At 40.9% G+C, this 17,274-nt stretch overlaps 1 protein-coding gene across 1 annotated transcript in view; it reads right to left on the bottom strand.

Annotated features, from left to right (window-relative positions):
* LOC112553607 overlaps positions 1-17,188 on the bottom strand; it is a 20,575-nt gene extending 3,387 nt beyond the window's left edge. The window contains 10 exon segments of the mRNA XM_025220949.1: positions 4,014-4,090; positions 4,092-4,161; positions 4,163-4,518; positions 4,520-4,682; positions 5,166-5,287; positions 5,582-5,687; positions 8,726-8,850; positions 9,547-9,636; positions 15,299-15,442; positions 16,725-17,188. Coding sequence (XP_025076734.1) covers positions 4,014-4,090; positions 4,092-4,161; positions 4,163-4,518; positions 4,520-4,682; positions 5,166-5,287; positions 5,582-5,687; positions 8,726-8,850; positions 9,547-9,636; positions 15,299-15,442; positions 16,725-16,757 — 1,286 coding nt within the window. The 5' untranslated portion in view covers positions 16,758-17,188.
* Between the last annotated feature and the right edge of the window lie 86 nt (positions 17,189-17,274).

The following is a 17,274-nucleotide window of genomic DNA, read 5'->3' as shown; positions in this document are numbered from 1 at the left end:
TTTGTTGCACCGAGACGCATAAAAATTTTATTACAACAAACAACTATAACAAGAGCTAATAAAACAGATCACCGAATAACTATTCTGCGAATTTTTGTTTTTGCATAGCCCGACGCTGAGTGGGGGTCCTCTGTTTTTTGTTTTTTTCAATTCTACAATGGTAAAGTTAACTCACATACTAGAAATTAGCAAACGCAAAATCACCGCACTATTAACCCAACCAAACTCAACACTTGTTGGCATCTCCAAAACAAAATAGATTGCTGACCCACCCCCTAACCCCCCCACCCCCAACACAAATCAATAGATGATTATGTTGTTTTAAAAAACCCAAATCTATTATATTACTTTTTCAGGTAAAGGAAAAGAAATATTATGGTCGTTGTGCGTTGTCAGTACAGTCCACAGAGTCAGTAGTTGGAGCTGGATGAATGTGTATTCATAAGTGTCTTGTAACTACATGTGACAGAAATCTTATTGGGGGGCCCCATGTCTGCAATCATGACCCACGAGGGGCGGGGAGGCTTCCTTATCACCAACATTAAAAAGTATTGCGACCCAATACCCCAGGGGGAAAATTCCCCCCCTGGGCTGAGCACGCATGCCCGGACAGAAGCATCTATAAAACACATTCACACACAGTTGTGGGTACACTCCATCAATGATAGGATTTAAACCAGGACAAAGCAACATCATTCGAATGCCAAAAGAGTGCTGACAGATCTGTGTAAGTATAGACTGATCTACAATATCACAATACAAGCTGACCAAGCTAACAAGGCCAGAAATGGACACTTTTCATCATCAGCCACTAAAAGTTACATCATTTACAACTTAGAAGTGCAAATAAGTACCATGGCCCTTTCTATAATCGACAGGAGAATTAAGGAGATGATTTGCTCCACCGTGCACAATAAGCTGGAAGAATGATCTTCTCCAAACCTTAGACAGAAAGACAGTTTGAAATGGTCTGGTAAACTGTTTCCAAGCTGTTTATGATCTAAAGTAGTTCTTTATTTATAAGTGGACAATCAATAGCCACTTGAACTCGAGAGGAAAGTGCCCGAGACATGAGCAGAAGCATTAATCACAAATATCCCTGGACCTGCTGGCAGACGATTTCTTTCAGACAGTTTACGCAAAAACGAGCATTAGACGACATAGCTTCCTAGTTTATTCACATTTCAGTATTAAATACTAAAAACGAGCAAGTTTAGACAAACATGGGTTCCAGTTTTATTCACATTCTTTGTTACGACGCGAGACTAACAGTGGATCACTTCGCAAGAGGCCAGTCTGAGCTGAGTCTCGGCAGAACAGACTCCGTCCAATAAATAGACGTCCATTGGCAATTTAATGATATAGTTATATATTACAATTGGTCAAGCAGAGAAGATGGAATAGGCATGGAGTTCATCGTTTTGGGGCTATACTCAGACAAAGTTCCTACACAAGCTGTTACTAACTGGTTCAAAGCCACTAACGTAGGATCATTTGTTTAAACTGTATCTGACACAATGAGTTGATGCACCATGACTTTTAGTGACTAAAGACCGGTTATTAGGCACAGTCACAGCATCACTACGGTTGTCAATCAACACTATTAGCTGTTTGCACCATTTTGGGGCTGTCACATCATCACTAGCCTGATGGAGCACATGCACAAATGTAGCTCATTCAGCCCTTGGATGTCGAGACTCTGTAGAAGCATACAGTGACAAACATAAAATACACTTGTGTGAAAAGCAACCAGCATTAGACCCAAAATATTATAAGTATGTTGGGACCTTGATGGAGCATGAGAAGATTTATAAGCATGTTACCCTGAGTACAAATGTAGCATGCTTTGATTATCCTCAACCAAATTAGGCTTGACTGTAATCAGGAGAAGATCATCTGTCTCAACCATTGTTGAATGACCCTGAATATCATAACAAAGACATCGCTGTAGCGTTCGTTTGGCCAGCGTTCTGACGTGCCCTACACAGAACTGTTTTTGATTAATTTACAAAGATACGTTGGTAGATTTCAATAAAGCCTTTCAACCAAAACCAGATTATAATTAAATTGGCAAAACTAACTAAAGTATCGATATATGTCTCTTCAACAGCAACTGGGCATTATCCAAGGCATAAGTTCAATGCAAGTCTGTTTTTAAGAGCACAAGCCTTTCTGCTTAATATGGTGCCCAACCTTTTTTTGCACGAGGGCTGGACTGACATATATAAAATCTCACGGCCAGAACATGCGTTTTTCTGTTGAATCCCGACGTTAAAAAATTTATGTGATGTGTGTTGGTTAAAATGAGTGGGCGGTAGGTTGGGCACCCCTTGGTCTAATGTTAGCCTTCACCTTCTTTCTTTATCCTATTTTTTATTACTTCTACCTAGTTACACCAAATCTATGCCATGCCCAAATATAAAAGCCAACATTTCAGAGATTTGTTGGGTTTGTTAATGACGATGCTTGTCTACTACAGGGTGTCCCACATCAGGGCTGACCTTCAAAATGCTGAATAACTCTGAAACATTGTGATGTAACCACCACTCAACCAGGTTCAACAAATATTCCTTATGGAAATGCAAATTTCATAAAAAGCGTAGCAGGCGTCGCGGTATGGCAGCACATTAGCAGCAGTGGCCCAAGCACAGATTAATGAGAATATCTGACTAATAAAAATACCCCCAACCTGCGCATTTGGGACAGACTAAGAACCTTCGCAGTATTGTCAGAATGATAATGAAAACAACCAGACAGAGAAAGCAACGAAACAGATCTTAGACAAATATAGAAGCGGTACTAAGCATAAACAGAAACAGCTGCCTTACACCTACCAAAAGAGCTCATGAAATACAATACTTTCATCAGTGCGTAACATTGGTGGCTAGCTATCTCAATTCCAGTACTAATATAATTTAAATCTTACCAGTAATAAAGACTTAAAAAAAAAAACTAAACACTCCAGGGAAAGAGGTAGTCAATCATCTAAAGCCTAGATTAAAAGTAACACTAAAATAATACCCCAAAAGCTAAATAAAATATAGAATAGAACAACATAAAGGGATTTCGTAACAACATAGTTCACCAACACACGGCAGACTTGACAGGCTCCCTAGGAAACTGAGAACAAGTGACAAACAGCAGGTAAAGAGCACCAACCAAAAACACAGTTCAGCAAACTTGGCAAATCTCCCTGACAACAGGAACAATGAGGGCACTAGCAATAGTAGACAACATCTCCAGCATCACAAAACAAAACAAATGAACCTTCTCTCCTATACCCACAATCCCCCAAGATTCCCATCCCCCACAGTAAAATCACCTCTGGGTAGAAGCACTTTCCCTTCCAAAATCAACAACTCCTGACACTGATGTTGCTAGCAGTGACATGAACAGTAAATCCAGATGGGAAGGAGTATGAGAGCTACTACCAAAACAACTTTAGGTTGCTTGGCCCCACAAGCCCTAATCAAAGTAATCAAAATGCCATATCTGTAAACTAAAAATATCCAGATGTGCAGGAAGTATGAGAGTTACTGCCACAACAATTTAGTTGCCTGGTCACACAAGGCCCTATAGAAATATGTGAAGCATCACCTCACCTGATAATTTTTTCCAGATAACAACACCAGAAAACGAATAAAGAAGTAGAAATAACCAAGATATATCCGTGTCGTGTCTTTTTTACTTCAGGAAAACACTTATAGAGAAATGAGACAGCTTTTAAATGCAGCATTGCTATCCCCATAACCTAACTGTTGGTAAATGAAAAGAAAAAAAAAACCACTTGATACGTTTTCCAGGCGCTGTAGCAAGGATCAAAGAGTTGCATCTCGTTTTAGTTTAATAATAGTTCAGGATAGAGTACTCATTGTCATAATAATAAGGTGATTTATACTTTGCATTTACAAAAAAACCAACCCTGATGTGCTTTACAAGTAAAAGTAATTGGGAAAAAAAAAAAAAGCATCTCTTTAACAATGAGCAACTGTAAAAAAAGCTGTGAAACTGACTTAGACTGGTTAAAGGTCCCTGCAAGTTTCTCCATCTTGATGTGAGCATACTCCTTCAACAGCCCCTTCTTTCTTAACTGTCTGCACATGCTCAATTAGTTGAGTGATATTCAGTCCACCTTTGTCTGGCATGTGAATGGAGTCATCCGATGTTGGAACCTGAGGAGAGAGGCCGTTTTTTGCGAGGCAGGTCTCTTATCTGGCCATCGGGAGAATCATCATGAGTTGAGATTCCGACAAGCGCTTCCGAGATTCTAAATTGTGGCGAGCTGTGGATGATTTCCTCTTTTTAGCCTCCTATATAACCATCCTCTTTGTCTTTGCCTGAAAATAGGTAATCATCTTCATCCTTCTCCTTTTCTCTGTCCTCGTGATTGTGCTTTTCATTAACGGTATCCTTGGAGCTCTCCGAGTCCAGGTCACTGATGTGTAGATCGGTGTCGCTGGACATGCTGTGTGAGACAGAACTAGAAGAGCCTCGAGTGCAGGAGCAGCGTAAATCTTTGCCTCATAAAGTAAGTGTCCAGATCTGGCTGCTGATTGTACAACACTTGCTGACAAAGTTCCAGCCACACTGAGTGCACTGAGGTTTGTACTCCACCAAGACTGCAGGGCAACACCTCTTTAGGAATATACAGACTGAGCTCTTGAAGACTGACAGTATAAAACCTGCAAGAGATCAACACATATTTACTTCCATTGTTTCAAACTAAAGAACCATGCTTTGACTCAGTCTGGGTACCCAGACCTACAGATTACTCATCTTTAAAATACTGCTTTATAGAGAAAATTTTAATTTAAAATTAACTACAATAGTAAATATAGAACCAAAAACTTTTTAAGCTTTGCAAGGGTACAATACTTTCAGAAAGTTAAATCTTTAAATCTAAATAATGCTGAGCAAGAATAAAAATCATTCAATCAACAAACATTGTTAGAAAACAATTTTTGGATACACATTTGATTATCAAAAATATATTTTATTTCACTTGTAGTAAATATACATGAAAGAGGACCACTGGAGAAGTCAAAAGACAGTGGGTTTCTTTTTTAATTTATCTTACATTATCAAGTAAAAAAGGAAATAATTAAAATATATGCTGCCCTTTTTTGTGTAAAGACTAACCAGAACCTTCTCGTGTAGCACCATGCACAAGACTCACCCGATCCCTAAGTTTCTCTTTCACAAACAAGCGCAGGATCTTGAAGGGAGCTTTGAACCATAAAGAGCTGTGACAATCAGGACACGTTTTCAGACGAGCAGGATATGCCCCCTGTCACAGTAGATCACATTCTTCTTAAGATAAAATTATTTTTAATATCAGATGATAAACAGTTTCCTGCTCAAAGTTAGTGAAATCTAGTCACTTTAAAGATGCAGTTATAACAAATACGAAAGGCAAGGTTTGCGTTCATGCAAGTTCTGAAAACCTTTCTCTCTTGCTAGCCCCCATCACACACACACAGAGTAGAAGAGTTACTCAGACCTCCATGTAATCTCTAAAATGACATTAATTCTATGCAGTAAATAAAAAGCAGTCAACAAAACTCTTTGCAACTATTCTCACCTTAAGCAGTGACAAAATCTTTATGCTGAGTTCATAGTCAAAGTTTGCATACTTGGAGTCTGTCATATCATAAATGAATACAAGGCCATTGCGCTGGGTTTCATAACTGTAATCACACACACAAAAACCAAGGTTATCAACATTCCACTTTCTTCCTTTTGCATTTAAGGAATCCTGCTTGTCAGACCAGATATTTCTGTAGTTATCAAAAGGGCTATTTTTTCGTGCTTTCTTTGGTGCCCCCGAGTTTTTCTTCCAGTGTGGTTTTTACTTTCATGATATAAAATAAAAGAAGTGCACATGCAAAATGCTACCCATCTGGAGTGCATGGGAACAGAGCAATTGAGTATGCATGATCAGGATGGCCTCCTCAGAACTGCTTAATGAGCTATTGACAAATGTCTATAAAAATAATTTCTTCTGTTATAAAAGACACTAAGCAAAAGCAACTTCAAACATTTTGGTAAGAAAACATCTGTATACTGAATACGCAGGTCAACATTGAAATTATTACTGACTCCTAATCTGTAGTATCTTGTAAGCTGAACACGAAATATGACCATGAAACACTTGTATTGGCTCTCATTTTGAAGAGTTGTTATAGTTCATTTTCATGTTTCACCGTGTAAGTGTATCCAGTAGGACTGTCTATCTATTCCTCTTCGGCATTAGGTTTCACACAAGGCCTCAAACAGGTCCGCCACCGATGTTGACTGGCTGAAACCCGCTCCAGGTGAGCCCTTTCCTTTCATCTCCCTTTCCACTGTTCTTCTCCAAGTTTCCTTTGGGCGACCTCATTTTCTTCGGCCGTCTGTAGTCCATCGTAGGCGACTCTGGAAGAGGTCTGCTGTCTGCTGCCAATCCATCGCCAATGCCTTTGTGAACTTGCATGGTGATGGACTCGTTTTTCAGGTGGAGTTCTTCGTTGGTGATGGTATTTGGCATGAGAAGATGTTAAGTACGCACCTGAGGCATCTGTTTTGTGGAAGACATCAAGTCTGTTACTGATGGTTTTGGGTCATCTTCCATGATTCTGATCCGTAAAGGAGGGGTGCTGATCACATTTGACTTGAAGATTCTCAGCTTGATCTTCTGGCTGATGTTTTTGCCTTCCATGTGGCTCCTGAGTGAGGCGAAGGCGTGGTGGCTTTCGCCAGTCGGTCCTCGAATCTCCACCTCCACATCCCCGGTGTTTGCCATTTTTGACCCAAGATATGTGAAACTGTCAACTTCCTCAGTCTCTTCTCCATTTAGTTTGGTGCTGTCTTGGACTCTGGCGTTCACTCTCATACTTTTCGTTTCTTTGTGCTGACCTTCAAGCCAAGGTATCCAGCTGTTTCTGAGAAGGCCTTTTGTTTTTTTTCCTGCATGTCTTGGTGGCGGTGTGACAGCAGGCAATGTCATCAGCAAAGTCCAAGTCTTCCAGCGTGTTATTGCTGTCATAGTCATGGTCCATCTGATCCCTCTCCTCTCACTGTCAGTGGAAGTCTTCATGATCCAGTCCATGGCCAGGATGAAGAGGAACGGCGACAGAATGCAGCCCTGCTTCACCCAGTTCTGACTTTAAAGGGGTCTGGGAGCAGGGACTCCGTAATGCCTCAGGATCTTCCATAAGGACTTGCGGTGAATGCTGTCAAAAGCCTTCTCCAGGTCAATGAAATTGATGAACAGCGGTGTGTTCCACTCATTGCTCTGCTCAAGAATCTGTCACAGAATGAAGATGTGTTCAGAGCAGGATCGCCCAGGGCGAAATCCTGCTTGTTGTGGTCGGAGGTCTTTCTCAAGAGTTGCCGTCAGTCTTGACAAAACAATCTTGCTGAAGACCTTGCTGGTGAGGGAAAGAAGTGTTATGACCCTCCAATTATTGCAGTAGTAGGACTGTAACAACATCCTAAATAAGCCTAGAATGTCATATTGCATCACATTGCATAATACAATTATGCACACATTATCCAGAGTTTATTGCATCATTTTCTGATGAAATGCAGTACTACTGTCAGGCAAATGCTGAAGTAAGCTGATGTCAGCAATGTACTATATATGGTGCGGACAGAGCCAAGCAACCACACAAATGACTGTTACTTTTTCTTGGTTCCTCCTCTTTCCGATGAGATAACAAAGGTCTACTCCAACATTCCATCTGCATTGAGGCCAGTTCCACATAGTGAGGGACTTCCTATTCCAGAACCTCCAGCAGAATATTCTCTTGATTCAGCTGATGAGGACGAGGGTGAAACAACCTGTTCTCCTGGTCAGTTAGCATGCAGTGATCCAGATTTCCACTGTGGTGCATCATCGACCCCACACAGAATAATGCAAGAAGAACTAAATGGTTCCTGATTTGGACTTATCCAAGAACAAGGCAGAATTGCTAGGTTAGAACTCCAACAATGGAATCTTCTAGAAGATGATATAATTACTTTATATGAAATGCTTTTCACCTAGTGTCTACAACCTTTCTTGGGAATGTTAGGGCAGAAAACTACTAGGAACTAGTAGAAGACATGCTGATGCAGCATCAGAAACTTGGCTGCAATGTGTCTCTAAAGATCCACTTCATTCCCATCTGGATTTCTTTCCTGACAACTGTGGTGTGGTTAGTGATGAACACTGCCAACATTTTCATCAAGATAGCAGGTAAAATTGTGGACTACCATGCTGGCTGACTACTGCTGGACACTCCCCACAGATGCTCCCGAGCAGATGTACAAGAGATAGGGAAAGAAATCTTTACATGTATTAACCAGAGGTCAATTACTATCAGCATGCATTTCGTGATGTACACAATATTTATTTCAGATTACAAAAAAAAAAAAAAAAAAGCTAGAGCCAATTGGCCATTTTGATTGTCATATTCGTGTTGAGCACACAAAAATTGATAAGAAATGACTTACTTTATTTCAGTAATATGAGTTTTGTAAAAATTTGTTGACTGGTGATATCTGTGTGTACTATAAATGGACTGATCAAAAAGTCATGTTGTGTCACTGTGGATCGTGTTTTACACAACTTTTTCCTTAAGCATTGATAATAGTCATTCATTTCTGTGTCTTTCATGCCCATTGCAGTGCATTTTTTGCTGAACTGGAAGATCTAAGTATCTTGCAAAGCGTTCTGCTCAGCCATTAGTAAACAAAGCCTAACCTTTCTAAAGCAGCATCTAATTGGTAGATAAGCCCTTTGAGCACTATCTGGTGACTGGTTTGGGATGGGTGATGAAGTCGTGCTGTGAAGAGAGCAAGTCCAGCACCAGATTTGTCGCGACCAGGCTGCCAGTAACCCAAATATGTACAGCACAAATAACATTCCTCAAAAATACATATAAATGGTTTACAAATAATACTATCTTCTATGAGCAAAATTTAAAAGCAGATTACAAGAATAATAATGATAATCTTCCCACCATCAAGGTGGAAAATTTATACTTATAACAAAGAGAACACCACACATACAAAATAACATTTATGCAATTTTTCAGAACAGAGACTTACAGTGACTCTGTCCTGACCATGAATGTGCATAATGTGTGTCTATATTTACTTTTCATACTACGTATATGAGTAGGTGTGTCTATTGTGAATGAAGTTAGTGATTCCATTTATGTGGCTAGGGCTGTCTATCCCTTCTGTAAACCACTCCGAGAAATCATTAGAAAACCACTATAAAAATGTTCATTAATCTGCCCACCATTAAGGTATGCTTAAAGTACTTTAAAAAAAGAGCCTATCATACACAAAATAATAACTGCTAGGAGCACAAGGTCTTCAACTCTGGAATCAAGGAAGTATGGCAGATCAAAATTCACGACTGTCTATAATTATACTCTACAAGCAGCTTCCAAACAAAAAGAATTTCTCTGTTCTGAATCATTTCTCTGTATAAAATGTGCAAGCAGCTTACAAGAATGGTGATTTTCTCTGTTGTGAATCATAACTGTTAATACACACAATGTACGAGCAGCTTACAAGTATAGTGAATTTCTCTGTTCTGACTTCCCGCTGAAGCAGCTTGTCAGCTGGATCTATATGTTGTAGGTCTTCTCGCTCTCTTGTTGTCTGTGGGATAAAATCAACACATTAAGCTAATCAGACTTTGTTGTTTACTTAACATTACATGTACACAATATCATATATACATCAATAATGTGTTGACAGCATTAATCAAGCAATATTTCTTTTCAACAGTTATTTGAATTATTGCAAAACCACTGTAAACTATCTATCTATTCCTCTTTGTGCATCAGGTTGCACATAAGGCCTCAACCAGAGTCCGCCACCGATGTCGATCGGCTGAAACACGCTCTAGGTGACCCCATGTCCAGCCCTTTCCTTTCATCTCCCTTTCCACTGTTCTTCTCCAAGTTTCCTTTGGGCGGCCTCGTTTTCTTCGGCCGTCTGGAGTCCATCGTAGGGCGACTCTGGAAAGGTCTGCTGTCTGCTGGCGGAGCACATGTCCAATCCATCGCCAACGCCTTCGTTGAACCTGCGTGGTGATGGACTCGGTTTCAGTTCTTCGGTGGAGTTCTTCGTTGGTGATGGTGTTTGGCCAAAAGATGTTAAGTATGCGCCTGAGCATCTGTTTTGGAAGACGTCAAGCTTGTTACTGATGGTTTTGGTCATCTTCCAAGATTCTGATCCGTAAAGGAGGGTGCTGATCACATTTGACTTGAAGATTCTCAGCTTGATCTTCTGGGCTGATGTTTTTTGCCTTCCATGTGCTCCTGAGTGAGGCAAAGGCCTGACTGGCTTTCGCCAGTCGGGCTCGAATCTCCACCTCCGCATCCCCAGGTTTGACATTTTGGACCCAAGATAGGTGAAACTGTCAACTTCCTCAATCTCTTCTCCATTTAGTTTGATGCTGTCTTGGACTCTGGCGTTCACTCTCATACTGTTAGTCTTTTTTGTGCTGACCTTCAAGCCAAGGTTTCCAGCTGTTTCTGAGAAGGCCTTTGTTTTTCCTGCATGTCTTGGTGGCGGTGTGACAGCAGGGCAATGTCATCAGCAAAGTCCAAGTCTTCCAGTGCTGTTGGCTGTCATAGTCATGGTCCATCTGAGCCCTCTCCTCTCGCTGTCGGTGGAAGTCTTCATGATCCAGTCCATGGCCAGGATGAAGAGGAACGGCGACAGAATGCAGCCCTGCTTCACCCCGGTACTGACGTTGAAGGGTCTGTGAGCTCCGTGTCACAGACAACCTGGGATTTGAAATCGCTGTACAGCATTGCAATGACCTGAACAAGTTTTGCAGGGACTCCGTAATGCCTCAGGATCTTCCATAAGGACTCGCGGTGGATGCTGTTCAAAAGCCTTCTCCAGGTCGATGAAATTGATGTACAGCGGTGTGTTCCATTCGTTGCTCTGCTCCAGAATCTGTCGCAGAATGAAGATGTGTTCGGAGCAGGATCGCCCAGGGCGAAATCCTGCTTGCTGTGGTCGGAGGTCTTTCTCAAGAGTTGCCGTCAGTCTGACAAAACAATCTTGCTGAAGACCTTGCTGGTGAGGGAAAGAAGTGTTATGCCCCTCCAATTATTGCAGTCTCCAAGATCTCCTTTCTTGGGTAACTGAAGATGAGCCCTGTCTTCCACGCAACAGGGACCTGCCCTGATTCCCAAATTTGCCTGAAGATTTCAGTCAGCTTGGGAGCTGTCACATTCACGTCTGCTTTCAACATCTCTGCTGTTATTCCATCTGCCCCTGGTGCTTTGCCGCTCTTCATTGTCTTGACTGCTGCTGTCACTTCTTCCAGGCTTGGTGGGTCTGTGCAGATGTCAAGGTCTATAGCTGCTGGCTGGATGTCTGCAAGCTGAGGGGATCTGGTCTGTTCAGAACCGACTCAAAATGTTCCTTCCAGCGCTGTAGTTTTCCTGCCTCCCCTCGACGACATTACCGTTCACGTCTTTCACTGGCACATCACTGTTCTTAAACCCGTTGTTTAGCTGTTTGTTTATCTTGTACAGTGTCTTCAGGTCATTTTTACTTGCTGCATTTTCTGCTTCATCTGCCAGTTTCTCTATGTGATATCTTTTGTCGGTTCTTGTCATCCTCTTTACCTCTTTGTTCAGTTTTGCATATCTTTGTCTGTGTTGTTCCTTCAGGCGTTCAGATCTGGTGCTGTTGATTCTTTGTTTGGCTGACTTCTCTCTTCTATCTTCTTCCATGTCTTCTCTGATCCACTGTTCTTTCTTTTTCCGTTGGAAGCCCAGTATTTTCTCTCCTGATTCCTGTAAGACTCGATTGAAGTCGTCTAAGGTCATCTCTTGTTGGTCTCCTAGGCCTGGAACCTGTTCTTTACTTCCATAGCAAAGGCCCTTTCGGTGGCTGGATTTTTTAGTTTGCCGGAGTCCACTCTCTGCTGACGTGCCTGTTTTCCTCGTGATCGACGCAGCTTCAGAGAAACTGTGGCTATCACAAGAGTGTGGTCACTGGCAATGTCTGCTCCTCTGTAGGCTCTAACATCTTGAAGTGAGCTCCTCCATTTTCGGTTGATGATGACATGGTCTATCTGGTTCTTTGTGATCCCATCTGGTGATGTCCATGTTGCCTTGTGGATGTCTTTGTGTGGGAAGAGTGTGCTCCAATCAGTAGGTTGTTTTCTTCACAAAAGTCTGCCAGTCTCTCTCCGTTGTCATTGATGCTTCCGATTCCATGTTTGCCCATGACATGCTCCCTGCAGGTGTTGTCACTTCCCACCTTGGCATTGAGATCGCCGATGATGAGCAACATGTCGTGGGCTGGAACGCTTTCTGAGGCTGCCTGGAGCTGATCGTAAAAAGCATCCTTGTCTTCTGCCTCAGAGTCATTTGTTGGTGCATAGCAGGCTAGCACTGTCAGCTTGGTGTACTTGGAATGGAATCTTGCTCTCAAAAGCCTGGTCCATAAGGCTTCCATTCCAGCAGTGCCTTTTCCGTTTTCTTGTTGAGGAGTAGAGCTACTCCTTCAGAGTGCTGAGCGTCTGATCTTCCTGAGAACAAGATGGTATGTCCTGACGCTAGTCTCCTCTTTCCCGTGCCGGTCCATCTGACCTCACTGACTCCCAGGATGTCCAAGTTGTAGTTGTCAAACTCCTTGACTAATTGGAGCATCCTGCCAGTCTGGTACAAGGTCTGGACGTTCCAGCACCCACCCTCAACTTCTGCCTCGGCTTCAGTAAATCCGCTGTCGGGGCGCCAGCTCCCTTTCGGGTTTGGCTGTCGTCCGTCATTAGTCCAGTCTCCTGGTGTGCTTCATTACCTTCGCCATCTGTGACGAGTTCTCTGGTTTTAGTTTCTGTAACAGGATTTTTTTTACATGGTGGGGTTGTTAGCCCTACCACAACCTATTTTACCTCTAGGTGAGGTGTCCACCTTAGTCGCCTCTTACGACATGCCTGGCTGGATGGCAGGGACCCTATTCTTGCAATGCTTGCTAGGCAAGCATACCCCGGGGTCCCACAGGGGACCACTGTAAACACTTTTTATAATTATACTAAACTAAACGTAGCCCGATCAGCAAATCCAAATGTTACTAACTTCTATGTATATATGTGTGTGTGTGCGCAAGTGCACACACGCATGCAGAGGTACGTGGCTTATGTGTCCAAATGCAGGTGTGCATGCTGTTGACCAACCACAGTTCTACATTTCTGTAGTGTTCAGCAGATATGAGGTTCCACTTGTTAATCTTTATTGCTGGAAGTTGGTGAAAGTTTGATAAAAATACTTTAAAATTATTTCTATGACTTTTTTTCTTTTCTTTTTTTGCATTTCAGTTCTTGCACTGCCTTATTCCTGTAAAGCATGGAGTTTAGCAATGCACTGAGATGCCAAGCAATATAAGCATATGTTTTATTTTCTGCGACTTATCTTTATAAATTTATGTAGTCACAAACATGTCTGAAAACACAATTTTATAGGCAAACTGGTCAAGTGTAGCCTGTTTATAATGTCATTTTAGCTAAAATTGTCTTAGTATGACTGGATTTCAAAGGCCAACTATACTAATGTAATGCTCTCATCAAGCGTGGACTTAATTCTCTGATCTTTTATCTACAATCCTGCCTCCACATCCACCATTTCACTGAAACTGCAACTACAAATCACAGCTACAGCTAGTAGTATAACTGAGCTGTAATGACTACATCTATACTGGCAGCACTCACTTCGAAAACACATTGAATTATTTGTTTCGAAACCATCATTATTCTTATATCTGTGTGTTTATTATATTATAAGTGCCTTTAGTCTGGCTGATACTGGAAAAAAGCACTATACAAATGTGCTATTTAGACCACCGCCTTGATATTTTTGTCATTACTAAGACAAGGCTTAAACAGAAAGACAACGACAGCATGTGTGTCAATCTAACTCCAGTGGGCTACTGCCTGAAATTGTTCCCCCGTCCTACACTGCTATTATCTACAAATCATCACTTGCCAAATACTTGTCTTTTACTACTGCTTTATCGCTCTCACTTATCTCTTTTGAATGTTTGCAAGTCTCTTTTTCTGCTTTTTATTGCTCAATGTACCCGTTCTGCATCTATAGACCCCTTACGAGTGCTGATGACACAACTGTACTGCTCCACTTCACCGGCTAACTCTCACTTTGCTACCAACACCATAGAAGCCCGAATTATTAATGTCAAGGACTGGATGGTAACAAATAAACTTAAACTCAACGATGATAAAATGAAAGCTCTCCTATGTTTGAGAAGAAGAAATTCATCTCCACTCGTTTGTCCACCAAATCACATCAAGGTGCACGAAACCAACATCACTTTTATATTATCCGTCAGGAATCTGGGATTCATTGTCACTTCAGACATGACTCTTGCAAAATAAGTCACAGCTATCTGTCAGTCTGTCTATTATGAGCTACGTAAGATCAGCGCCATCTGTCACATTCTGTCTATGCGTGCTACCAACACTCTTGCCTGTATTTGTTTTATCCAGGCTTGATTACTGCAACTTCTTGCTTGTTGGCTGTCCTGCATACCTTCTTCACAAACTCCAGAAAGTACAGAACTCTGCTGCATGTCTGGTGCTTAGAGTTAGGAAATGGGACCACACACTCCTCTCCGTTTTCTGCACAGGCTACCCTTTCGTTCTCGCATCCACTACAAACTGTCCGTGCTATGTTTTAATTTCTTTGCTGGCAGCTGCCCTGATTATTTTTCTGGACTTCTCTTCCCTTACATCCCAGTTACACAACTCCGCTCCTCATCTGACAATCGTCTCCTTACTCTTCCTGTCACAACAACATATGGCCAGAGGATTTTTAGTCATTGTGCAGCCAAGCAATGGAACTCTCTCCCTTTCCATCTCCCCCACCTACCCACTGATGAATCCTTTAAACGTGCACTGAAAACGCACCTCTTTCATAAAAATTACTCCTAACACTCTTTCCCACAATGCTAGTCATTTTTCACACCCTTCCCTGCTCATCTTAATCATGATACTCTCAGTTCTTGTTATTTTGTTCCTGTTTGTATTTTCTGTACTTGTTTGTATTCATCATTAGTCCTGTTGTTTATTCTTTCTTAGTTCATATGTTATTTGTTTTCCTGTCCTTTGTATGCTGTCCATGTCTTATTCTTGTTCTTGGGCACTAAGAGCATGCTCCTTAGGGGTGTGAATATGCGCTTTACAAATTTTACATCTGCACACATCTCATGACCAAAGCAAACTAGTTCAAAAACACATTATGAAGTGTCTCTAAAATAATATATTATAAATAGTACACACCTCGTGAGCAACAAACAGTTCACATGCCCTTTTGAGATCAAACTTTCTTGCCATCAAAAACTTGACAGCAGAAGGCCATGACACAGGATCCTTGCATTGTATCAGTCTCTCATTGTTCACTGCTTCCAAAAACTGCTTAACCAGCTGCAAATAAAATTATGATTCACAAATATTCTTTGTTTTCTTGGTATTTATGATATCCTCTTACCAAAGCTTGAAATGCAACAGCTTATAAGAATTTCTATCCCCTACTACAACTTGTCCACCCTATTATCCCTTCTCCCCTACGCTCCTATCTCTGTGTTAATGTTCTTGTATTATTAACAGGTGCATGTTCATGTATGTATTTTGTACTTTTTGTATCTTGAGCACAGCATGTGGTTCACCATCTCTTGAGAATTTGAAAAGATGAATCTAAACTCTCCTTCCACTTCCTTTATCTCCCCTGATTAATCAGATGTTTATTTCTTTTTTGCTGGCAATGGAAGTTTTCCTTTTATAACCCAAGCAGTCTTAAATCATCTGGCACCAACTTGAACACACTAATCACCAAGCTATGGAAGGGAAGGCAGTGTGCACAGATTGTGTAAGTGTGCAGTATCCAAGTTGTTTGAAATACTGATATCATCCAATTTTACAACAAAAAACCACAAAAATAATAATCTCACGTTATGACACTTTAGCGCACCTGAATAAGTTTCAGAACTAGCCAGGGACAAAAATTAGCTGACATTTTACTTACTTCTTTTACTAAAGCTTATTGCAACAACACAGCACAAAAAGTCCAAATAAAGATTTATAAGCTCTTTCCCATTTCACCACTTTAAACAGCTCAATCTATGTTAATACTATGAAACTGTTATCAGAACTATGTTTCTGTGAACTATGTTTACAAAATAAACAGCTAACAATCTGATACAATCATGTCATTAATTATATAACTTTCTCTGATCCACTAACAACTTGGAATCATGTTGACATTCATTTTAATTGGAGAATTTTCTTAAAATTCGAAATTTCAGTAAAAGACTATTGGGCTAAAAACTTTGCAGCCAGAGTAATACAAAATGTCGTTTCAGTATGAATGCTATTTTCTGTCTCTAAATCATTCAGTATTTTTAACCGACAATCAGACCACGGTCGCTTGATGATACTATACACAGACTTTTTCCTTTCATGAAATCTCTTGTACCTACTTTAGATTTGTTTCCAATTCAGTCTACGCAGTTTACCAAACATCGGTGACAGTAATCCAGGGAGGCGGCTGAAGAGAATAACCTGGGGTGAAAATCTGTGAAGCTCTGGCCTTACCCGGTAAATTTAAAGTTACCATGATGCAATGTCATCGTTTACACTGAAAACTGCCAGAGCCGTTTAAAATATTCATAACAAGTCCCTGTCTCAAATATTAATTGTAAGTACCTACCGTTTCCTCTTCTTCGGTCAATCGGCCTGCCATCGCTTACATCGGAAATCGCTAATGTCAACACGTTAATGCGGACTGGCCACAGACTTTGTAACTGTTTATCACCGAGCAAATGGAACATCGACACAGAGAAATTTTACGATTTATGTCTTCAGTTTTGTGCAATGAAGCACACACACACACACACAAAATAATAATACATCCTTAATTATAACACTGAAAGTGCGACTAAAACTTGCAAGTATGAAAGTGATCCAACACCTCGATCGTTGTATCTAAAAGAAACTCTTCTCAGAAACAACTGTACTGCTTTTTCTAGAAACTGTTGTGTCGCTGTCATCGTGAAGATAACGTACATAAATTAGAATAGTTAACACTGTGCTTATTTAATCACGAACTAATGTCCATTACACGTCCATGATTTAATGACACGCAAAGTGAACAATCTCCCAGAAGAAATTCCAAACCAATTTTTTGTCGACTTTTTTTTTTTTTAATGTCGCAAATATTCGTAATGTTTTTTTTTTACTCTTTGATAGGAAAATTTTGT

Source organism: Pomacea canaliculata, linkage group LG13 (genome assembly GCF_003073045.1).
Source record: "Pomacea canaliculata isolate SZHN2017 linkage group LG13, ASM307304v1, whole genome shotgun sequence".
NCBI lineage: Eukaryota > Metazoa > Mollusca > Gastropoda > Architaenioglossa > Ampullariidae > Pomacea > Pomacea canaliculata.
This window is presented reverse-complemented; position numbering and strand designations above follow the sequence as displayed.